Below are 19,962 nucleotides of genomic sequence, written 5' to 3'. Positions count from 1 at the left end.
TCAGGTGGAGTCTGACGCTGCTCTCCCTGCTTCTGCTGCACAGCCTGAAGTGGCTTTCACAGCCCTGCACAGCTTGGCCCATGGCCAAATTGGGCTGGATGCCTGGCCCTGTGTGGAACCTCGCTAAGAGTGGTCTTTACTTTCTTTAACAGTCAAAAAAAAAGGAAAATAGTATTTCATGGCACATGAAAATTATATGAAATTCAACCTCAGTGTCCATTAATAAGGTTTTACTGGAACTCAGCCTCACCCTTCCGTTCTTACTTTACAATGGCAGAGTGAGTAGCTGCAACAGAGATGGTGGGGCCTCACAGATTTGCCATCTGGCTCTTCACAGAGTCTCCCAACCCCTGTCCTGGCACCGGCTGCTTCGGCAGGGGGTCCCTGCTCTGCCCTCTTCACACCTGAGGCCTGATCTTCTCTGAGCTCTGTACCCGGTGCCCCCTCCATGCCTTCTCTCAGGCTGAGTCTGCTTCCAGCGGCCTCCTGTTTCTGAATCTGAAGAACTCCTGTCCCTAGGATGGGGCTTGGCTCTAGTGGCTCCTCCTGGGCTTCCCTGATCCCTGGGCAGTTGGCTGTCCCGCCCTGTGCTGCCCTGTTTCAGCTTCCTCCTGTCACCATGCAGTGTGGCCACCTGCTTCCTCCTGTGTCTGCCCCTAGACTCTTAGTCCCTTGAAGACAGTTTCTACATGTTTTACGTTTATGCCCCAGGGTTGGGTGAGGATCTGGCACTGAGCAGCATCCACGCACCACAGGCTTGTCTTAATGAAGGCGGGAACAGAGGGACAGATGGTCCCTCTGGGTTCAGTTTCATGCCACCTGCTCCAGTCTGAGGCCTCAGAGAAAGGCCCAAAGGTCACCCTGCTGCAGGCCTGCTGGAAGGCAAGGGTCTCCCAATCCCAGTACCCTGGGTCTGGGTTGGCCCCTGAGGAGAGACAGACAGGGCTTTGACCTTTTCCTAGCTTGGGGTAGCTGGGCGCCAGGTAGGGAAACCACCTAGTGCCCTCCCGGTCTCCTAGTGCTTGGTGCCCACCTCAGGGGTTGGACCTCAAATGGCCTGCCATCTCGTCCACCCTCAACACAACCAGCCAATGTGTCGTCTACTGGTCCTCCCAAGATCATGCAGTTCTTCCAGCTGCTGGTCACCCAGAACTCCTTCCCTTATACCTCTGCTCCACTGGCCACCCCAGCTGGAGCCCCACATTCCAAGGGACCCTCTTCAGGACTCTGCAAAGTTCCTCTTTCATGTGGGCCCACTGTGCTCTGCCCAACACTAATGTGAGTCCCATGCAGCCACATCCATACCTTCCTGGAGACGACACTCCAGAAAGGAGCTAATTTTTCAGCCATGGGAGATTATACTTTGGGTGTTTTCTATGAAGAGCTCTGAGCTGGTCATTGTTCAGTACTTAAAACAATGTATACAGACCTTAAACACGAAATGTAACACCAGCATGTCTTTACTGCTGGAGTGGTTATCACAGACTGTTCTCTGAGCTCCATGTGTCCTCAACTGACCAATGAGCTCGTAGCCAATTAAAGCAAGGCTCAGCAATGCCTGGATGCAGCTCTGGGCACAGGCTTGCACACTTTTATGAACAAACACTCTCATGAACACACACTCTTGCATCTATGCATGCGTGCATACACACGCACAGCTGTTTGTTTATGCTCATGATCAGAACTCAGGAACACAACTATTATGGAAGCCAGCATTGTCTTCCTAAGTATGTTAGATCATTTGAAAAAACTAGGTTACCTGCAGTTAGTGACTAATAATAAAATAGAAAAGGTTATATCCATCACACAAATGTCTGTGAGTGGGAGAGAATGTGATAAAGGAATACAATTTCATCAAGTTATGCAAAAAGCTGGGCTCTGGCAGGCAGCTCAGGCCGCAGGCTGACTTGTTGCAAGCCCTAGCTTGGGCTACACAGGCTAAGAATCCATGTCCTGAGGACGCCAGACTCCACCAGGCCGGACCCTTGGGGGGTGGCTGTGAGCTCTGTCCTCCTAGGCATTTCCACTGCTCAGGCCTCGGTGGAGGGACAACGAGTCACTGGCATGCCCTCAACACTGGGCAGCTGAGGGCCAAACACTTCTCTTGGCCCCAGGGCCTGGGGTGTCCTGGGCAACCTTTCAGCTCTTCTGAATGGGGTGAGGCCAAGAGGGCAGGAGAGCATAGAGGGACAGAGACCAGGACCCCGGGAGGGCTCAGCTGCTGGAGCCTGTCAGGGGCAAAATCTCTTCTGACATAATTTTCAAACAATGGCAATTTCTAGGAAAGAATTATGTGCTGTCTCCTCTGGGCTTCTCACAGGCGCTGCAAGTCTGACAAGTTCCAATTGAGCTCCTGAGCTTCGATGCCCCAGCTGCTCCTAGTTAATGGCTGCCTCATCCTCCCAGATGCTCAGGGCCCAGATGTCACATTTGTCCTTTCCCCGCCTGAGGCCAGGTCTGCTGGCACAGCCCATCTAGAGGCATCTCCACCCCAAGCCACCAGCTCCTCCATGCTTGGGCTGCGGTCAGCTCCTTACAGGATCTGGTCTCATCTTCTCCCTGAGCCCTGAATGTCACCAGATACGGTTCCTGTGCTTAGCACCTCTGGGGCCTGGTGTCACTTGGTGGAAGCCCAATTCCTTCCTAACTGCCGTCCCCAACCTCTCTGATCTCCCCTCCCCTGGCTCTCACCACTCCCCTCATTGCTCAGCCCCGTGCCTCCACCAGGCAGGAAGTTCTGTCCATCTCCCACACTTGCAGCCAGGCAAGGGGCAGAGCAGGTGGTCAGTAAACCCTGTAACCCTGCAGAGGTGCGCAGCTGGAGGGAGCCCGAGGCCCACTCACCGGCAGCTGCTTCTCCAGGCAGATGCTGAATGTCTTGGTGTGGTTGGGTTTCAGCTTCTTCAGGGGCACTCTCGTCTCCCCGATGAACTCGTTGTGGCGGAATTTGTCCTCATCACACACAGAGATCCTGGGGGGCAAGGGGTAAAGCCAGTACCTCAGACACACTGGGCACCCCCGATCTTCCTCCATAGTCGCAGGAGTACACGAGTGGTGGGTGTGTTTGTGGAGCAGGGGCTAGGGATAGGCAGCTGGGGGTCTCACGCACCGCAGGGTCTTGCGGATCATGTCCTCATCTGTGATCCCATAGTAAGTGAGGGTCTCGTTCCATGTGGGGTTCAGAGTGTTACGCAGGGTTTTTGTTCTAAGCTTATTTGCCTGGAGAAAGGAAAAAAAATCTTATTAGCACTAGATGAATGCAGGAGGAAGAAAGAGTGTGTCCCACCAAGATGGCCATGTGCTAGGCCCTGGTACCTTGGTCTGACAAGGCAAAGTGGACTGAGGCTACTGTGGAGCAGCTGACTTTAAAACAGGGAGAGCTGGGGGTGGAGCTCAGTGGTACAGCGCTTGCTCAGTATGCTCCAGGCCCCGCTGATCCTCAGCACCAAAACAACAACAAATAAAAGGAGGGTGGAGATAACCCTGGATGAGCTGAGGGGCCTATGTGACCACAGGGGTCCTTAAAAGTGGAAACAGGGACACCAAGGGAGAAGCTCAGAGATGTATCATGTATGGCTTTGAACACGAGGCACCACAAGAAAAGGAAGTGGGTGGCTTCTAGGAGCTGGAAAGGGTCCGAAAAATGGATGATTTCCTACAGCTCCAGAAGGAACACAGCCCCACACATACTTTGATGTTTAAAATTTTGTTTATTTAGTGGCACTGGAGATTGAATCCAGGGCCTTTATACTGAGCTCCATCCCAGTACGTTCTTTATTTTGAGACAGTATCTCACTAAGTCACTAAGTTGCCTAGGCTGGGCTCAAACTTGTGATCCTTCTGCCTCAGCCTCTCAGAGTGCTGGGATGACAGGCATGCAGCACCATGCCTGGTAACACCTTGACGCTTAGCCCAGTGAAACCGTGTCAGGTTTCTAACCTGCAGAGTGGTCAGACAGTAACTGTTGTTTTAGGCCACTGAGTCTGTGGCAGCTGCCACAGCAGTGACGGGAAACCAGTGTGCGGAGGACCCTGGTGGTGGCGGCAGAGGTTGGCTTTGCTAGAAGCTGTGGAAGGTGGTTCCTGCAAAGGCTGGCTGTGGAGCCGGCCACCTCCCTTCCCCTTGTTCCTGCATGCCTATTCCATGCCTTTGTTAAGGCCGTTCCTTCCTCTGGAGTCCATACTGTCCTAAAGAATTTCTTGTGGGTGGCCTGAGCACACTGGAACGTTGCTTCTACTCCCTCTGTACTCCTGTCTGCCTGCTGGGTCATCTGTCATGGGGACAGGGGTTCTGTGGTCAAACAAACCTGGCAGAAGCTGCCCACTCTGTCCCCTAGGGAGGGCACAGAACAACCCAACACATTAAGGGCTCTGATAAGTCCTGCTGCCAAGAAACCTGTTTAACAATGTTTCTCAGTGTTATTTGACCCTGGAACCTCTTTTTACCATATGATATTAACCTCCAGCCAAGACTCCTTCTTTTAAAAAAATGCTGACCTGGAAATTCTCAGGTGGGGCTCCGCCCCTGTCAACAGGTAGGCAAAGCTGGCCCAGGAGGTCCCTGGAGGGCCTGGAAGTGTGGGGCTGACGGTGCTTTGAGTGGGTGTGAATGGCTGAGGTCCCTTCAGCTTGCTTGGGCTCTGGGGGGGCACTGTGGGCCTCCCTGAGTGCCCTGTCACAGTGTGCAGGTCTGGGCAGGAACTCTCACCTTACTGGCTCCTGGCAGCAGATGCAGCTTGACGTAGGGATCCGCCAGTCCATTGTGGTCCATCGGCTTCAGGCCCTGGGTAGAGACCAGCAGAGGGTGTGAACTGGAGATTGGGGCTACAGAGCAGCCAGGGCCTCCAGGAGCCTGGGTCAGCAGATGCCTTCTGACTGGGTCCACTCATGGCCTTCTTCCTGGAAGCCCTGACCCCTCAGCCCCAGATGGGGTGCATGAAGACACTCACTGCCGGTGACGCCTCCCCTGCTCCAGCATCCCGGTCCAGTGTGCCTGCTGGGGGTTGAGAGGGCTGCTTTCTCTTTCTAGCTTCTCTGTCATAGAGGCCAGGTGACTGGCTCTGCTCCCAACAGGAATAACTGTCCGACTTTGGCCAGGTCTTTCCCTCTTCCTTTCCAAACATGGCCCTTCCATGGGGAGTCTCTCCACGAACCTAAATCCATGTGACTCTGCGTCTGCCATCCACACAGCTTCCTTGGTGGCTGTGGGAAAGGGTTCCAGGTCCTGGGAGATGGGCTGAGGCCTGACTCAACTTTCTCTGCAGTGTCCCGAATTCACAGGCTCCACAAGATGGCAGCCCTCACTAACTCTGCTTTCAGATCCTTCTGGAGACCAGGGAGGAAGTACAGTCTGTGTGAGGCAGGGTAGGCAGCCCTCCCACCCTGTCCTGATTTTATTCAGAGGAGCTGCAGGTTTTCCACACAGCTGTGGAGTGGGGGGTCCACCAGACCCAGGCTCCTCCCCTGCCCCAGTGCCTGGCTTTGGGGTCTCATCCTGCTGGAGGCTGCCACCCACCACTCATCTACTGCTGGGAGGACACAGGTTGGCCTGAGATCAGAGCACAGCTGGGTGAGCTGCGAGTTACTTTGTGTCCTCAGCTTTATGGTCTTTAAGACAGGGTATTAACTCCAACTCTGCATGGAGCAGAGGGGAGGAGGTAACACAGACACAGTACTGGCAGGTGGGGAGTTTCTTCCCTTCCCCGAAACGCCAGGAGCCCTGGAAAGTGCCAGGGATGTCACCACGGGCCGGGGTGGGGGTGTCTGAGATCTCCGGCAGACCCTCACCAGCTGAATGTGTCTGCTAGAGACAAAAACTCAGGCCAGGGTGTCCTGGAAGGGGCTGCAGGGAAGGTGATGCAAGCAGCCCCTGGCTGCTACTGGCACCGAGGGGACGGAAGGCACTGGCTCTGAGAGCAGAGCCTCCTCCCAGAACCCAGGCCTGCCGTCCCTGGGCCTCTCAGAGGTGGTCACTGGTGAGGGGTTCAGGACAAGAGTCCCTGAAATCCTCAGAGCCACGGCCTGCAGCGGTCAGGAAGTGGGATTCCACACATTGCACTGACAGGCACGGCCCGGGGGTGTCAGGCTGATGAAATAAGCCAGGCTCGGAGGGACTGCACTGCAGGAGCCCACTCCTGTGAGGCCCCCAGTGCACTCAAACTCCTAGGGACTGAGGAGTAGTCAGGGCCTGGGAAGGGGGAAGGGGGAGCTGCTTAATGGCTCCAGAGTTTCAGTTTTACAAGACGAAAAAGTTCTGGAATTGGATATTGGTGTAGTTTGCACAACAATGTGAATGAGATTAATGCTACTACACTGTGCACTTGAAAAATGGTTACGGTGATAAATTTTACACTTATATATTTTACGACGGTTAAAAAAAACAACTAAGTCTCCCAGGACTGTGGTTCTGTCGGGTTTTCCCAGGCCCTCCTCAGATGGGAGTGGCCGGGTACATTTGGGTGTGTCCACGAGGTCAAGTGGGCACGTGCCACCAGACTGCCAGGTGCCCACTGCCCACAGCAGCCACTTGGGGCAGGGGTGACGAGGCCCATTTTCAGGTGAGTGAGCTGCGATTCACCCTCACCCAAAGGCTACAGCCAAGGAGTGTTTGCCACCCCCTTCCTCACAGAGGCACAGAGTGTTAGCTCTGCTTCAGAGCCTCCCTGGGGCTCCCCACCCTCAGCTAGAGCCCCCTTCCCTGCAGAGCTGGATTTATGCAGAGAAGGAACAGGAGAATCGGGCTGCCTCGGCTTAGGAGTCTCCCATCTCCTACCTCTGATGTCTAGGGTTGCCCCTGAAGTGGACACACTCGTGTACCTACATAGGTCTGCTCGCACACACCCACGCACACATGCGCACGCACACATGTACACAAGGACATCTGGGGATGGTGGGGAAGGTAGGGAGAAGCCCTGGTGTCTGGGAAGGTGAGGGGAGGTGGCTCTGGCCCCAGTGGCCGGGCAGATGGTTTCCACGTCTGGGCAAGCTCTACAAAGCTGGGTAGAGGGAGAGAAGGGTCTGACTGCCTGGCCTCCACCCTGGGTGGGGGTCACCAGGTGCTCAGCTCTATTCTCAGGATGGCTGTGGGCAGGGTGGGGGATGGAGAGAGTGGCCTTGAGGTGCCCAACCTGGGCCTGGCCCGGCACAGACAGAACTCACACCTGCCCACGGCAGTCTACGTGTAGTGACCCAGGCTGGGGTGATCCCCGATGGCCAGTCCCTCAGGGTTGGTACAGAGGCACAAGGTGGAAGCAGGGGCGCCAGCAGGTTGGGGTGCTGGGGTGGGGTCTGGGCCCAGGCAGCTCTATAGGAAGCCCCTCCATCTGAGCTGGGCTGGCCCAGGCCCTTCCACAGCCCTATGGGGGCGCTCTACTGGCCACGAGGGCCCTTACCTTGCGAGAGAACATCAGCTTTGGCACCTTCCTCCCAGAGGGAGCCATCATGGTGGGGGACAAGGGAACAGCACGGGTGAAAACACAGCTGACATGCTGCTCAAGGGGCTGAGACACAGGCCACAGTGGGGACCTGGCCAGGCCACCAGGGAGTTCATAGACACCCACAACCGCAGAAAGCAAGGCTCAAGGGACCTTCTGGGGTCAGGCCCAAAGGCTAATCCTCTGCCTAGAGTGTCAGCCTTCTTCAGTGGCACCTGCAGCATTAACACAGGACAGTTGTGCCCACCCACTGCTCAGGGAGCCTAGAAGCCCAGGGCCTGGGAACATGGGGTGCAGAGACCCCTAGCCATCAGCATCCACCCCTCACACCCTCCCTCGCCTGCAGGACAGGTCTTCCCATCCTGGACAACCCCTGTCCCCTAGAAGCCCAGCCAGGCCTCCTCCCCTAAAGGCCTTGCTGTATTGAGGTTTTTTGGGGAGTGGGCAGCTGAGATGGTTTAGGCAAGAGCTCCCTGCTTGTGCTGCACTCCACACAGCAGACACCATGATGCCTGGGAAGGAAGGCGGGGAGGATGGGCCCTCACTCAGCTCTTCCTCTCGGCCTGGGGCCGGTGGGGCACGGGGCCTACCTTGGCCTTGCTGATGGTGCAGTGGAGTGCATTGTTCTCCTGGTCGTACAGCAGGCTGAAGTCCAGTGTGCCCAGGGTGGCTGTGGATGGAGAGGGCACAGGTGACCTCTGGCTGCATGTCTGAGAGGCATTGCCCTCCCCTTCGTGGCTAGAAGAGCCACACCATTTTTTGTTTTCTTTTTTCAAGATTCAAAAGATTAATTTGGAAAAATTGGCACAGGACAAAGACATTCTTCATAATCCTTCTCAGAATCTTTGAATATGCAAAGCTTCATAAAAGGTAGGCAGAAAAGCAGCAACTCTGATTTCACAGAACATCAAAGGTTTACACAAATTAAACTCCTGTGCCTGCCCCCCACATACTGCTCTTGCCACCCCTTATGGACACAGCTGACACCAAGCTTCTATCTTTGGGGCTGCCAGGCAAACTGAAAAGCACAATCATTTTCGTTTCTAAATGGCTGGAATTAGTTAAAGCAACCCAAGTATTACTGTCACAGCAAAGCTTAGCAAAACCATCCAAGGGTACCACTAATAGCATTTTAAAATTATCCAGATGATATCCATATTGAGACTGAGAATCGGCACCGATTTCCCAGTGCTGTGACAGGCACCCTGAGGTATGCTCTGGGCACAGGCGCACATCCACATTTCCCAGGAGGAGCCGGGCCACCGTTTGCTCTCCACAGAGCTCCTGAGCAGAGGGAGGTGGGGGCCCAGGCATGGCTCAGTGGTAAAGCCCTTGCCTGGGGTGAGCGAGGCCCTGGGTTTGATCCCCAGCCCTGCAAACAAAACAAAAATACAAAAACCTTGGCTGGGTGTGGTGCCTGTGGGAGGATGAGGCAAAAGGACTGTAAGTTAGAGGCCAGCATGGGCAATTTAGTGAGATCTTGTCCCCCACCCCCTAAAAAGGCTGAAGATGTAGTTCAGTGTGAAGGTCCTGGGTTCAATCCCCAGTACTAGAAAACAAAACAGCCAAACAGCCTCAAGTTTTACAAAAGAAAAATTTCAGGTCTACATACATTAACAATAAAACCATTTCTTCTAGGTAACAGGTCAAAGTATAAAGGCATATCTCTAATTATTTTTTTTAATAGCCAGGAATCAAAGAATGTCATAGAATCTAGGGTGACAGCCACCTACTGAGCAGCTATTAGTGTGCCAATCTTGCCCCCCATTCTCCCAGCCCGCCCAACCCCAGGAGGTGACCATGTTCTTCTCACTCTCCAGAGCAGGGACTGAGGCTCAAGGAAGCCAGGTGGGTCACCTCCAGCCCCTGTAAGTGGCAACGGAGCCCCACCCAGGCAGTTGGCCCTAACCCCTGTCTTAGCCCAGTAGGGTGTCCACATGTACTAGGCACCTTGTCCTCCACTGCGACTACCAGCTTGGGCTCTGTGCCTCAGTTTCCCTCACTTACGAAATGTCATAAGAACTGTGTGGCAAGGCAGAGATGGGGCTTTGAGAAGCTGCAGGCCCTGGGTGGCCTGACTGGCTGGTTCATTCACTTGACCTTCAGGTTGGCACATGGGACTACCGCTCCCTGGTCTCTCTGGCCCCTTGGGCACCCTGGACAGGCTGCAAAGACCCAGCTGGGTCCTCATGCTGCTGCCCTCAAGTCTCTCAGAGGCAGCAGTGATTTCCCAAGGGCCAGGCAAATGGGGCAGCAATAACTGGGTGCAGCTGCCACCCTTAGGGGGCATCACACACAGCAGCTGTGGCCTTCCACACCCAAGTGGGCTCCCAGCAGGAAGGGGAAGGGGGATTGGTGGAAGAAGACCTTGGCATGACCCCAGATAGCAAGGCACAATTCCCAGATGTTTCAGAAGCCTCAATCCTGCTCCCAAGCTGCCGGGCTGGTCAACTGATGTCTCATTCATTCATCCACTCACCCATCCACTCATTCATTCATTCTTTTTCTTTTGCTACCGGGGATCGAACTCAGGTCCTTGTGCTTGCTGCTGCGAAACCACTGAGCTAAATCCCCGGCCATTCACTCATTCTTTATTTACCAAGTGTTTACAATCTGCTAGACTCTTGGGATGAAGATAGCTATAAGGCATATCCCTGACCCCAAGAAAAACACAGCCTATGGGGAACAGACAAAGAACTTGTCACAACAGTCCGGAGAGTCAGGAGTTATGGCTGCTCAAGGACAGACGCCTGGCCTTGCTATGCACTGGGGCCATCAGGAGAAGTTTCCGGGAGGAAGTGGTGCCTCACCTAGTCCAATAAAGATCAGAAGGGGTTGGCCAGTGGCACAGAGGGGCTGGGAAGGGGACATACCAACTGGGAGGTGGGGGCTTAGTGGCTAGAGTGATGCCAGGATTGGGGGAGGGGCGGCCCCGAGACTCTGTCCTCAGGCAGGGTCTGCGCTAGATTCCAAGCTCAGGTCTGGATTAAGTGTGGCCACTGGCCAGCCCTGACCACGGCCATCACATACTTCTCGTCTACAGCTGCTTTCCCACAATTCTGCATAGACCGGATGGTCTGCAAAGCTGAACATACTTCCTCTGTGGTGCTTCACAAAGTTTGCAGACCCCTGGGTCAGTGCAGGGGCCAGGGCTTGACGAAGTTCTGCAGCTCTGCAGGGAAAAGGGCCAACTAAGGGACTGAGGCTCGGAGGAGCTGGGAGGGTGGAGCTGCCTTTTGTTCTGAGATGACTTAGAACTGCATTTGTCTTGTTCCCTAGGTCCTACCAGAGTGAGACACACAGGGGCAACATCCGATGTTGGGTTCCCCAGGTTTGAGTCCCTGCTTGTCTCCCCACCACCTCTCTCTCTTGAGACAGGGTCTTGGTATGTAGTCCAGGCTGGCCTGGAACTCACTGTGTAGCCCAGGTTGGCCTTGAACTCACGGCGATCCTCCTGCCTCAGCCTCCTGGGTACTGGGATCACAGGTGTGTGCCACCTGGCACTTCTTGCTATGTGCACTCTGACAGCTTATCTAACCTCTTCATGCCTCAGTTTCATCATGTGGGAACTGGAGACAGCAGGAGTATCCACCTCACAACACTCAGCACCTGGGGTACAGCAAGTGCTCAGCAGATAATTAATTATAGAAGGGACAGATCCATTTAGGTCATGTTTCTAGATTACTGTGCTGGCCCCTCAGAGACCCACTCTGGAAGAAATCTGTTCTAAACTGGATCACGCCTCTCCCTGCCCTTGGCAACAGAATATACAAATGGTCACCTAAGCTCTTCTGAATAACCTGAGTCATTGCTATGACTATGGTGATTCTGCTGCGTGTCACAGCCATAGCTCGACCCTCCAATAGGTGCCCCCAGCTGGTCCCTCTCCCTTTCCAGCAGCCCAAGTTAGAGTACTTGCCTCTGGCAGCCCAGCTTCAATTCTATCCAGCAGTAGTTTCTTCCATGAAAGCACGCAATGATGACATTTGTTAGCTCTTGTCCAAACTAAGAGTCAGTCAGTCCAGAGGGAGCCTAAGGGACTCCTGAGCAGATAATGCGTGCTCCAGTGCTAACTGTATCTGGCCTTTTGCTGCCCTTACCCCTCCTGTGAAGGGGGCTGGGGGAAGCACACGATACCATTCCCGATGCCACAAGAGCTCGGGGCCCAAGACTCACCTAGCTCTGTGTGTGTGTGGTACAGAAGATCAAATCCACAAGGACTCTGCCACTGAGCTACACCCACCCCAGCCCCTTTTTTATTCTGAGAAAGAGTCTCACTCAACTGCCCAGAGAGGAGTTGTACCTGCGATGCTCCTGGCTCAGCCTCCTCAAGTGCTGAGATTACCGGCGTGTGCCACTGTGCCCAACAGACTCACCCAGCTTTTGGAATAACATTCTTCAAATCTGTTGGTTGTATGTGGCAGTCCATCAGGCTGCCCCTCGGTCCAGACCCACCTGCTCCCCTGAGACCTTAGCCTCCAAGAGCCCCTAGGGACCCTGCCTTGACCACACCCGTGAGACCAGCAAGGAGCAGGCGCTCACCCACTTGGCGGTGTTGCTCACCAGGGAGCAGGGTTTAGGAGACACCATGGGGAAGAACACACTCCACGAGGCCTGCCTGCTCCCACAGGGAAGCAGCTCTAGAGGGCCCCTGGCACGCTCTGGGGGTTCCTGTCTAGGGGGCTCACATGCTACCAGGGGAAGGCTGACACCTGCTAGGGCCTCCTGGGAAGGAGCAGCACTCCGGGGACTGACCAACGTGTCTGAGCGCCCTGGAAGATGTGGGAGAAGTACTAGTTTACCAGTGGAAGCTTTGTCTCAGTTCTTAGACTTGCAGGGGCGGAGGGGCTCTCTCAGGGAGTGTATGTCCTAAGTGTTCCCTTCTTGTCTGGAGAAAGGAGACTCAGAGAGGTGAGGTGACTTGGTCAGGGCGGCCCAGCAGAGTGGGAGTTTCTGCCTTAAAGCCTAGTGGCTTCCTGACTGTTTGCCACTTTGTTTAACTGAAATCCTAGGAGGCAATAACCATGAAAAAAGAAAGAAGCAAAGCAAGCTTAGTGAACGGAGGAAGAGCAGGTCTCCAAGCCCCAAAGACTAAGGATGGTTTCAGCATGCCTAAGGATTCTTGGCTGAAGAGCTGAGATAGGAACCCGGGTTCCAGCAAGCCTTCCCAGGCTGGTACAGGTACCGGGAATATGAGCCAGGCCCCATCAGTTATGCAGCATAACCAGCCAGGTACCCAGTGGAGTGATTCTGAAGCTACGTTTTTTTAGCCATATCCTGTCCAACCGGGGTTTAAGATCTCTACATTTTACTACTCCAACTTCCAGGACCAAGAGGCCTACCAAGGAGACAAATACCACACTGTCCTGAACCCCTTGGGCTTCCTTAACCTTGGCATCAGTGAGAACAGGCTGTGTGTGGATCTGACTGAAAGGTTGTGTCAGAATGACATGAACTACATCGAGGAGCCCCTGCTGCATTACCCCAACTGGAGAGGACATCCGTTTCTATGGGCAGAAGTGGCCAAGTTCCTGACCTACTACTGTGGATCACCTAGCCGCCTGAATCTGAGAAATGTGGTTGTTCTAAATAGCTGCTGTGCTGTCTTCTCTGCACTGGCCATGGTTCTGTGTGACCCAGGGGATGCCATTGTGGTCCCCACTCCCTTCCATAGTGGCTTCCTCTTTTTTTTTGGTACTGGAGATCGAACTCGGGTCCTTGCGCTTGCGCAGCAGGCAGCCAAACCACTGAGCTAAATCCCCGGCCCGTGGCTTCCTCTTTAGCGCCCAGATGTATGCACAAGTTGAGCTGATTCCCACCCACGTGGACACTGAGATCACTAATACAAACACCCAGCCTTTCCAGCACATGATGGGCAAACTAGAGCAAGCCCTGCTTGAAGCTAAGACTAAGAGTAAAAAGGTCAAAGGCCTCTTGCTAGCCAACCCTCAGAATCCTCTGAGCGATGTCAACATGAAGGAGTCATTGAAAGAATACCTGAAATTTGCCAAAAGAAATGAACTACACCTGATGGTAGATGAAACATACATGCAGTCTGTGTTTGATGAAACCATCATATTCCACAGTGTTCTGTGCTCAGAAAGTTTGCTTGACCCCAGCAGGACCCATGTGATCTGGGGCAGTAAGGATTTTGGCATCACTGGCTTCCACTTTGGCTTTCTGTATACCCACAACGATGACGTGGTCTGTGCTATGAGCCCCTTTGGCTACCTCCACAGTGTCTCTGGCATCACCCAGTACAAGCTGCATCGCCTGCTCGGGGACAGAGACTGGATCAAGAGAGTGTACCTGCCCACCAATCACTCCCAGCTCCAGGAGGCTTATGTGTATGTTACCAAGAGACTGCGTGAGTTGGAGGAGCAGTATGAGTTCAAGATCACCTTCCGCAGTTGTGGCTATGGCCTTTATATCTGGATAAACTTGAAGACATTACCAGAACCACGTACATTTTTTTTTTTGGTACCAGGGATCGAACTCAGGTCCTTGCGCTTGTGCAGCAGGCGGCAAAACCACTGAGCTACATCCCTGGCCCCACAACCATGTACATTTGAAGAACTGGTCCTCCACTGCTGCTTCCTGGACCACAGACCACAAGCTGATATTATCTCGTGGCAAATCTTACATATTCAAGGAACCTGGCTGGTTTCGTCTCATGTTTGCAGAAAATTCCCAGCGACTAAGAGAAGGCATGGATCGGTTTGGTCAGGCGATAGAGGAGCAGAAGCAATACTGGATAGAGAGGATGCTGGAAGATGCAATGAGGACACAGGCTGTTTACCTCATCACATGCTCAGGGTCCCTGGTATCAGCCTCTGGTCCACAAGGCTGGGGCCTGAACTGGTGCTGAGACCACACAAGTGGATTCCTCTAGGGACGATAGCTCCTGACTCAGTCATCAACCTCTTTAAACTGAGCATCTGTCATCTTTGGAAGCCTTGTATCTTTTTAATCTTTGCTAGCCATTGTGTATATAAAATAATGCTTTTATTGGGGTAACAATGGAGGGCATAGAGGTGCCCGGAGAGATCAAGGGAGCTCTCTGGGTCTCTTTTTAAGTGATTTTATTTTTCTATTCAGTGTCTAGTAAATTCTGTATTTTCTTAAAAAAAAAGAAAGAAGCGGGGCTGCTGTTGGGGGGAAGGGAGCCCCCACTTTCGAGCTGCAGATGGAGACAGAGACACAGAGACGGAGCCTAGGAGGTGAGAGGTGAGGGACTGAGGACAGGGAGGTGCTTCTCTGTGGGAGCCACAGGGTCCCCAGCCCCTGCCCTTCAAGCCACTCAGGTCACCTGGCCCCACCAAAGTTTACATCTTGGGAAGAATAATGAAGGTTGGTCACTAATGGGCTTTTGAGAGTTGTCACCCTCTCGTCAATAATTATAGAGCTTTAATGGGGCTAATTCAGAGAAAATCAAGCCCGAGCCCCCACTGAACATCCCCCAGCTCAGCTGGCAGAGACTGACAGCCTCATTAGGACCTTGGCTTGCAACCCCACTTGCCTGACCCACACACCCTTGGGAATAGTAAATCTTGTCCTGGCTTTTTGTGTATGTGGAGAAAAAGTGTCATCCTCTAAAGTCATTTCTTTTTTAAACCCTGTGGTAAGAACCACAGAAAATTGTCAAGCCTGAGTTGAAGGCATTTCATAGTTGGGGAAATGGAGGCACTAAGTTAGGTAGGCACTGCAGGGGGAACAGAGAAGTGACCTAATGTCCCTGCTTCTTAGGAGCTTAGGGACAGAGGTTTAGGACTTTTACAAATCTCTTCCTCTGGTTTAAATTGTTCAGAGGCTCTCTATCACTTCCCAGACTCAGTTCAACCTCCTCGGTGCGGCATTCAAGACCTTCTGTGATATGACCAGTTGGCCTCATCAGCATCTCTTCCCTTGCCTCAGGCACTTGTCTCTAGCATTGTACCTCCACTGGCCTCACAGCCCCGCCCTCCCTCCCTCCCTTCCTTTTTTTCTTTTTTCTTTTTGAGACAGGGCCCTGCTATGTTCCAGACTGGCTTCTAATGTGCAGTGTAGCCCAGGCTGGCCTTGAACTTGCAATCCTCCAGCCTTATCCTCCCAAGCGCTAAGATTACAGGCGTGCATCACCACAACCGGCTGGGCTGTTCTGATACTTCAGTACCAGTGCACACAGCTGTCCCTCCTCCTCCTTCCACTGCGCCAGCCTGGTTCTTCCTGTTCCCGGCCTCAGAACAAGGCCTCCCCATGGAGGTCCGCTGAGCAAGCCAGAACTTCCTGTGGGGCTCCTGCCTCCCCGTCCCTCACTGTGTGGCCACTCCTTTGTCTTGGTTTCCACGGACACCCTGAGGTCAAAGGTTGTGTTCCAGGTTGCTTGTATCTCTGGGCTGAGCACAGTGCCTGACACACAGCTGGTGTGACGTGGAGTGTGAAAAAAGAACACGACAGGGCTGGCCAGACAAGATCATGTCCCAAAGCGGCTCTGGGTTCCGAGGAAGGGGAGCCACTTTCCGTGGAAACTGGGCTCTGCCCCCAGCCAAGGAGAACCTGTGGGGCCGACCCAACAGGGACTCCTCCACCTCACTCTCGCTCCAGACCTGCACGGGCATCAGTGCTGACCCAGCTCCAGGGGGAAGGCTGCATGTGACGCCATTCTGGACAGTGAGACCAAATGACAAGTCTCCGGGAATTTCTAGGAGAGGTTTCCCTGATCTTAAACTGAGACACGAGAGAGAAAACTGGTCCCTTATCAAACCGCAGACCTTATTACTGGTACATGTGATGCTGGACCCACGGCAGCCACCTTAGACCACGAGGGTCCTGCTTGGCTGATGGACACAGACTCCTCCCTGGTTTGCACCTGGACATGCTCACCCACACACTTAGAGCAGGAACTCGGCTCTGGTTTTCAGCCTAGGAGGAAAAGGGTCGGCTGAGTGGACAGAGGCGTTGCCACTGCTGGTGCCGAGGAGCTGCCCTGGGAACCACCCACTGTCTTGGAGTTGCTTTTCCACCACCTGCAACCCAAGGCACCCTAACCGTTACAGCCTTGACAAACAGAACAGGGCTCCTTCTGCAGGTAGAGAGCTGGAGGGGCAGCTCGGCGGCACGTGGCTGGAGGGTGACATGCCAGCTTGCCCCTTCCATGGGATCTGCTGGGAACCCGGGACTGTGTGCCAGAGCTCCGAGGTGACCAATAAGGGCCAGGCTTCGGGGGGAAACACACAGCACCTCACATCTCACTCTGGACAACAGAGCAACCGCCCTAATTTCTTTTTGTCAGAACAGAGATAATCCAATAATTAGGGCAGCAAATAGCATAACCCTGGCTAAAGCCATAATGAACCATCTGGCTTGAATCATTTAGGCTTATTCTAGGGATCTGGCTGTCACAGCCCAGAAGGGGCACCGCCCAGGGTGGCTGGCGGAGGGTGGTCCAGTCCCTGCCCTGTTCTCTCACCCAGGGGAGCCCAGATTTCTATGCTCCCAGCAACTGACAGGATCTGAGCCTAGGGTCAGCTGCCTTGACAGGGAGAGGCTCAGCCCTGCTCTTTCCGTCATCTCTCCATTGTGTGCCTGGTGATATGGGTGTGGTCATACCCCAGTTTCAACTGGCAACGCTATGTATGCCCAGAGCTGCTTCATACTGCTGACCCTATGTGTGCCACCTGTGTGCTCTGAGCCCAGGGACCCAGGCCTGTCCTCCTTTACCCCACTCCCTGGTGCCCTGACTGAGCTTTCTGTTGGGCTGATGGACTGACAGGAGGTGCGGCTGCCAGCCCGAACTTTGGATGCTCGGGTTCCTTCCTTACCTGTGGGCTCACAGCCAATAGAAATGACCAAACTTCTCCCCTTCTGGCCATGTGTCACCCGGAGGGTCCTCAGTGGCCCCAGGACGGTGCCTGCCACTCAGGCAGAAGCGTTGCCCATCCTGCTCACTCCCCTGGCAAAGCAGCCAAGATGCTCATAATGGGGACAAATTCCCTGCCCTGTCTTCGGGGGTGGCTTTGGATCCAGGGAAGCAGGCAAGGGGAGGGAGATGACGGCTCCCAGCCGCATGCCCCCAGGCGAGCCCTCAATGAGCCAGAGGCCCAGAGGACTGTGGCCCGGCCTGGGGAAAGAAGTGCACAGCAGGTATTTTCCCCACAGAGGAAAATGCCTCTGAGGCGCGTGGACCCAGATGGCCGATGGGCCACCCGCAGGTGGGGCGGAGAGGGCTCTGCGCCTGGGACGCACTGCTAAACCCCACTTTCAGCTTCCGGCGGCACGTGTTAAGCCCAGAGGCCCGGCTGAGGGCCAAGCCCGGTGCAGCCATCATTGCTACGCTGGGAAGGGGGTGGGCGGGCCCTGGGGAAGCCCGCGCCGGACCCGGGCGCTGCAAAGATCATATCCCTGGCCCGGCTGGTTTTTGACGCTGGTTTTCGCTGGACTAGTGATGAGGCTGGGGCCACAACGAGGCTGAGGGTCTCCCACGGAAAGCCACCAAGCCCCACCCCCGCCCCACCCTGTGCAGACCGATCGGGAATGGGACTGCAGCTGCTTCTCGCCTCGCTTTCCCCTATAGTTCCAGTTCAAGCAAGGAGGCATGCTCAGAGACCGCACAAGGCGCCAGGAGCATCCACTGGCCGGGCCTCGGCCGGAGGGACCCTGGCACTTGCTTGCTCCCTGGGCTCCATCCCCAAAGGAGGGGGCGCGGACGGGGGGGGGGCTGCCTCGGGGAAGCGGGCGTAACAGGTGGCGAAGGTCGGCTGTCGGGAGAGTGCGTGGCGGGGTCCATGAACGCGGGAGGAGGAACCGCCAAGGTTTTTCCAAAGGACAAGCGGCCCCGCTGTCCTAGTCCTCGGCCGGCGCACCAGCAAAGCCGCCACGCCCGCTGGGGAAGCCGGGCCGCCCCAGCCCGGGCCCCTCCTCGGCCTGACCCTCGGCCGCGGGGCACCCCGATAGGGCTCGCGGGCGGCGAGCGACCGTGCGGCCCCGCAGCAACTGGTGTCTCCCCGGGGCGCAGCTCCGCCCTTCCCGGGAACAAAAGCCGCCGCCCGCGCCAGAGCTCCGGGAGGGTGGGGCAAAAGGGGGCGCAGCGCGGTTCCCGGGGGCCGGGCCCGGAAATGGGACGCCCCCAGAGAGGGCCCCCAAACTTCCCACCTCTTCCGTCCGGGTCTCGGGAGGTGTCGGGCGGGTCTGCAGGGAGCGCACGGAGCCGGCGAAGGGTCGCGGCCGGCAAGCGGGGATGCTCGCCGTGGAGGACGCGGGCCGCGCGAGGGCCGGGGCCGGGAAGCCGCGAGTTGGAAACTTACTGCAGTCGTCCGACTCGTAGCCGTCGGCGTCCGGCTCGTCCTCGGGCGGCTTGGCGGGAGGCCGCGCGGGGCTGGGGCCGGGGCTGGGGCCCGGGCTGGCGCCGTAGGCTCCGAAAAGCCGGTCCACATCCTCGTCGTCGTCGCGGGCGCCGTCGGAGGGTCTGCGGCGGCCGGCGCTGGCCGCGGTCGGTCGAGCGGCGGCGTCCGGGGGCGCCTCGGCGCGGGGCCCGGAGGCCGGGGGCAGGCCCCGCGGGAAGCGGGGGAAGTAGTCGGAGATCTGTTTGATGGGCCGGATGGGGCCGGGGCACACGTCGATGGCCATATGCTCCTGGATGCTGATGGTCGCCTTCTCCCCGCGCCGCCGGAGGGTCATGCAGGCAGCGCCGCCCCGCCCGGGCGCAGCCCGGCCCGGCGCAACCCCGGGCCGGGGGCGGCTCAGCAGGCCCGGCGGGGCGCAGCGGGGGCTGCGGGCATAGCGGGCGGCGCCCCCGGACGGCCCTGACGCGGCTGCCGCCTGCTCGGCGGCGGCTGGCGTGAGTGAGTGCCAGGGGCCGGCAGGCAGGGGGCGGGCCCAGCCCGCGTCACCCGGTAGCAACCAAGCAGTGTGAGTGTGCAGGCTGCGCGGGCGGGCGCCGAGCGAGCGGAGCGAGCCAGCGCCGCCACATCGCACTCACACGGCGCGCACGCCGGCCCGGGACCCTGCGCGCGCACACACGCGACAGGGCGGCGAGGCCACCCGGGCGCCTTCCACGCGCGCACTCTTTTAGGACAAGCGCGGAACTAGCCGAGCAGAGACTCACAGGACGCAGACTCACAGATTCCCGCCGTGTCAACACGTACTGGGCTCTGTTCACTCATAGGGGACACAGGCAAGTGTGCAGGGGCACTCCAAGCACGCACAAACGTGTGCAGAGATACTTAGTGGAAACAAGTGCAGGATAGGCACACACCAGAAGTGCACACACAGTTGGTGGAGGATTCGGGGGCACAGTACGCCTCCCCAGGGCATGCCCTCACACTCCTAAGCGAACACTCACACCGATGATCAAGGGTTCCCAAGGCACAGTCTTCCACGCCCCCAAGCACACCTAACAGGACACACACAAAAGCCATCAGGGGACCAGGGCATGGCTCCTCCTCATCTTGCAGCACACAGGCCCACCCACATTCCTACCGTAGGAATTCGGAGACAGGCTGTTCAGGCACAGGTACAGCCTGTGCACACGTCCTCTTAGGTCACAAACATGC

At 56.0% G+C, this 19,962-nt stretch overlaps 1 protein-coding gene and 1 pseudogene across 1 annotated transcript in view; one reads left to right on the top strand and one right to left on the bottom strand.

The window, feature by feature from the left end:
• Positions 1-19,134, bottom strand: part of Doc2b (double C2 domain beta) — a 31,317-nt gene extending 12,183 nt beyond the window's left edge. The window contains exons 1-5 of the mRNA XM_004857114.4: positions 18,715-19,134; positions 8,023-8,102; positions 4,708-4,782; positions 3,110-3,219; positions 2,845-2,971 (exon numbers count right to left, since the gene is read on the bottom strand). Coding sequence (XP_004857171.2) covers positions 2,845-2,971; positions 3,110-3,219; positions 4,708-4,782; positions 8,023-8,102; positions 18,715-19,087 — 765 coding nt within the window. The 5' untranslated portion in view covers positions 19,088-19,134. The remainder of the gene's footprint in view (positions 1-2,844; positions 2,972-3,109; positions 3,220-4,707; positions 4,783-8,022; positions 8,103-18,714) is intronic.
• On the top strand, positions 9,233-14,449 carry LOC106010422 (putative inactive 1-aminocyclopropane-1-carboxylate synthase-like protein 2; annotated as a pseudogene).
• Positions 19,135-19,962: the final 828 nt, after the last annotated feature.

The sequence above is a fragment of the Heterocephalus glaber genome, unplaced genomic scaffold, assembly GCF_053883595.1.
Source record: "Heterocephalus glaber isolate CG9 unplaced genomic scaffold, H.glaber_assembly_v1.0 deba00001564, whole genome shotgun sequence".
NCBI lineage: Eukaryota > Metazoa > Chordata > Mammalia > Rodentia > Bathyergidae > Heterocephalus > Heterocephalus glaber.
The sequence above is the reverse complement of the archived record's forward strand: the minus strand, read 5'-3'. Positions and strand labels throughout refer to the sequence as shown.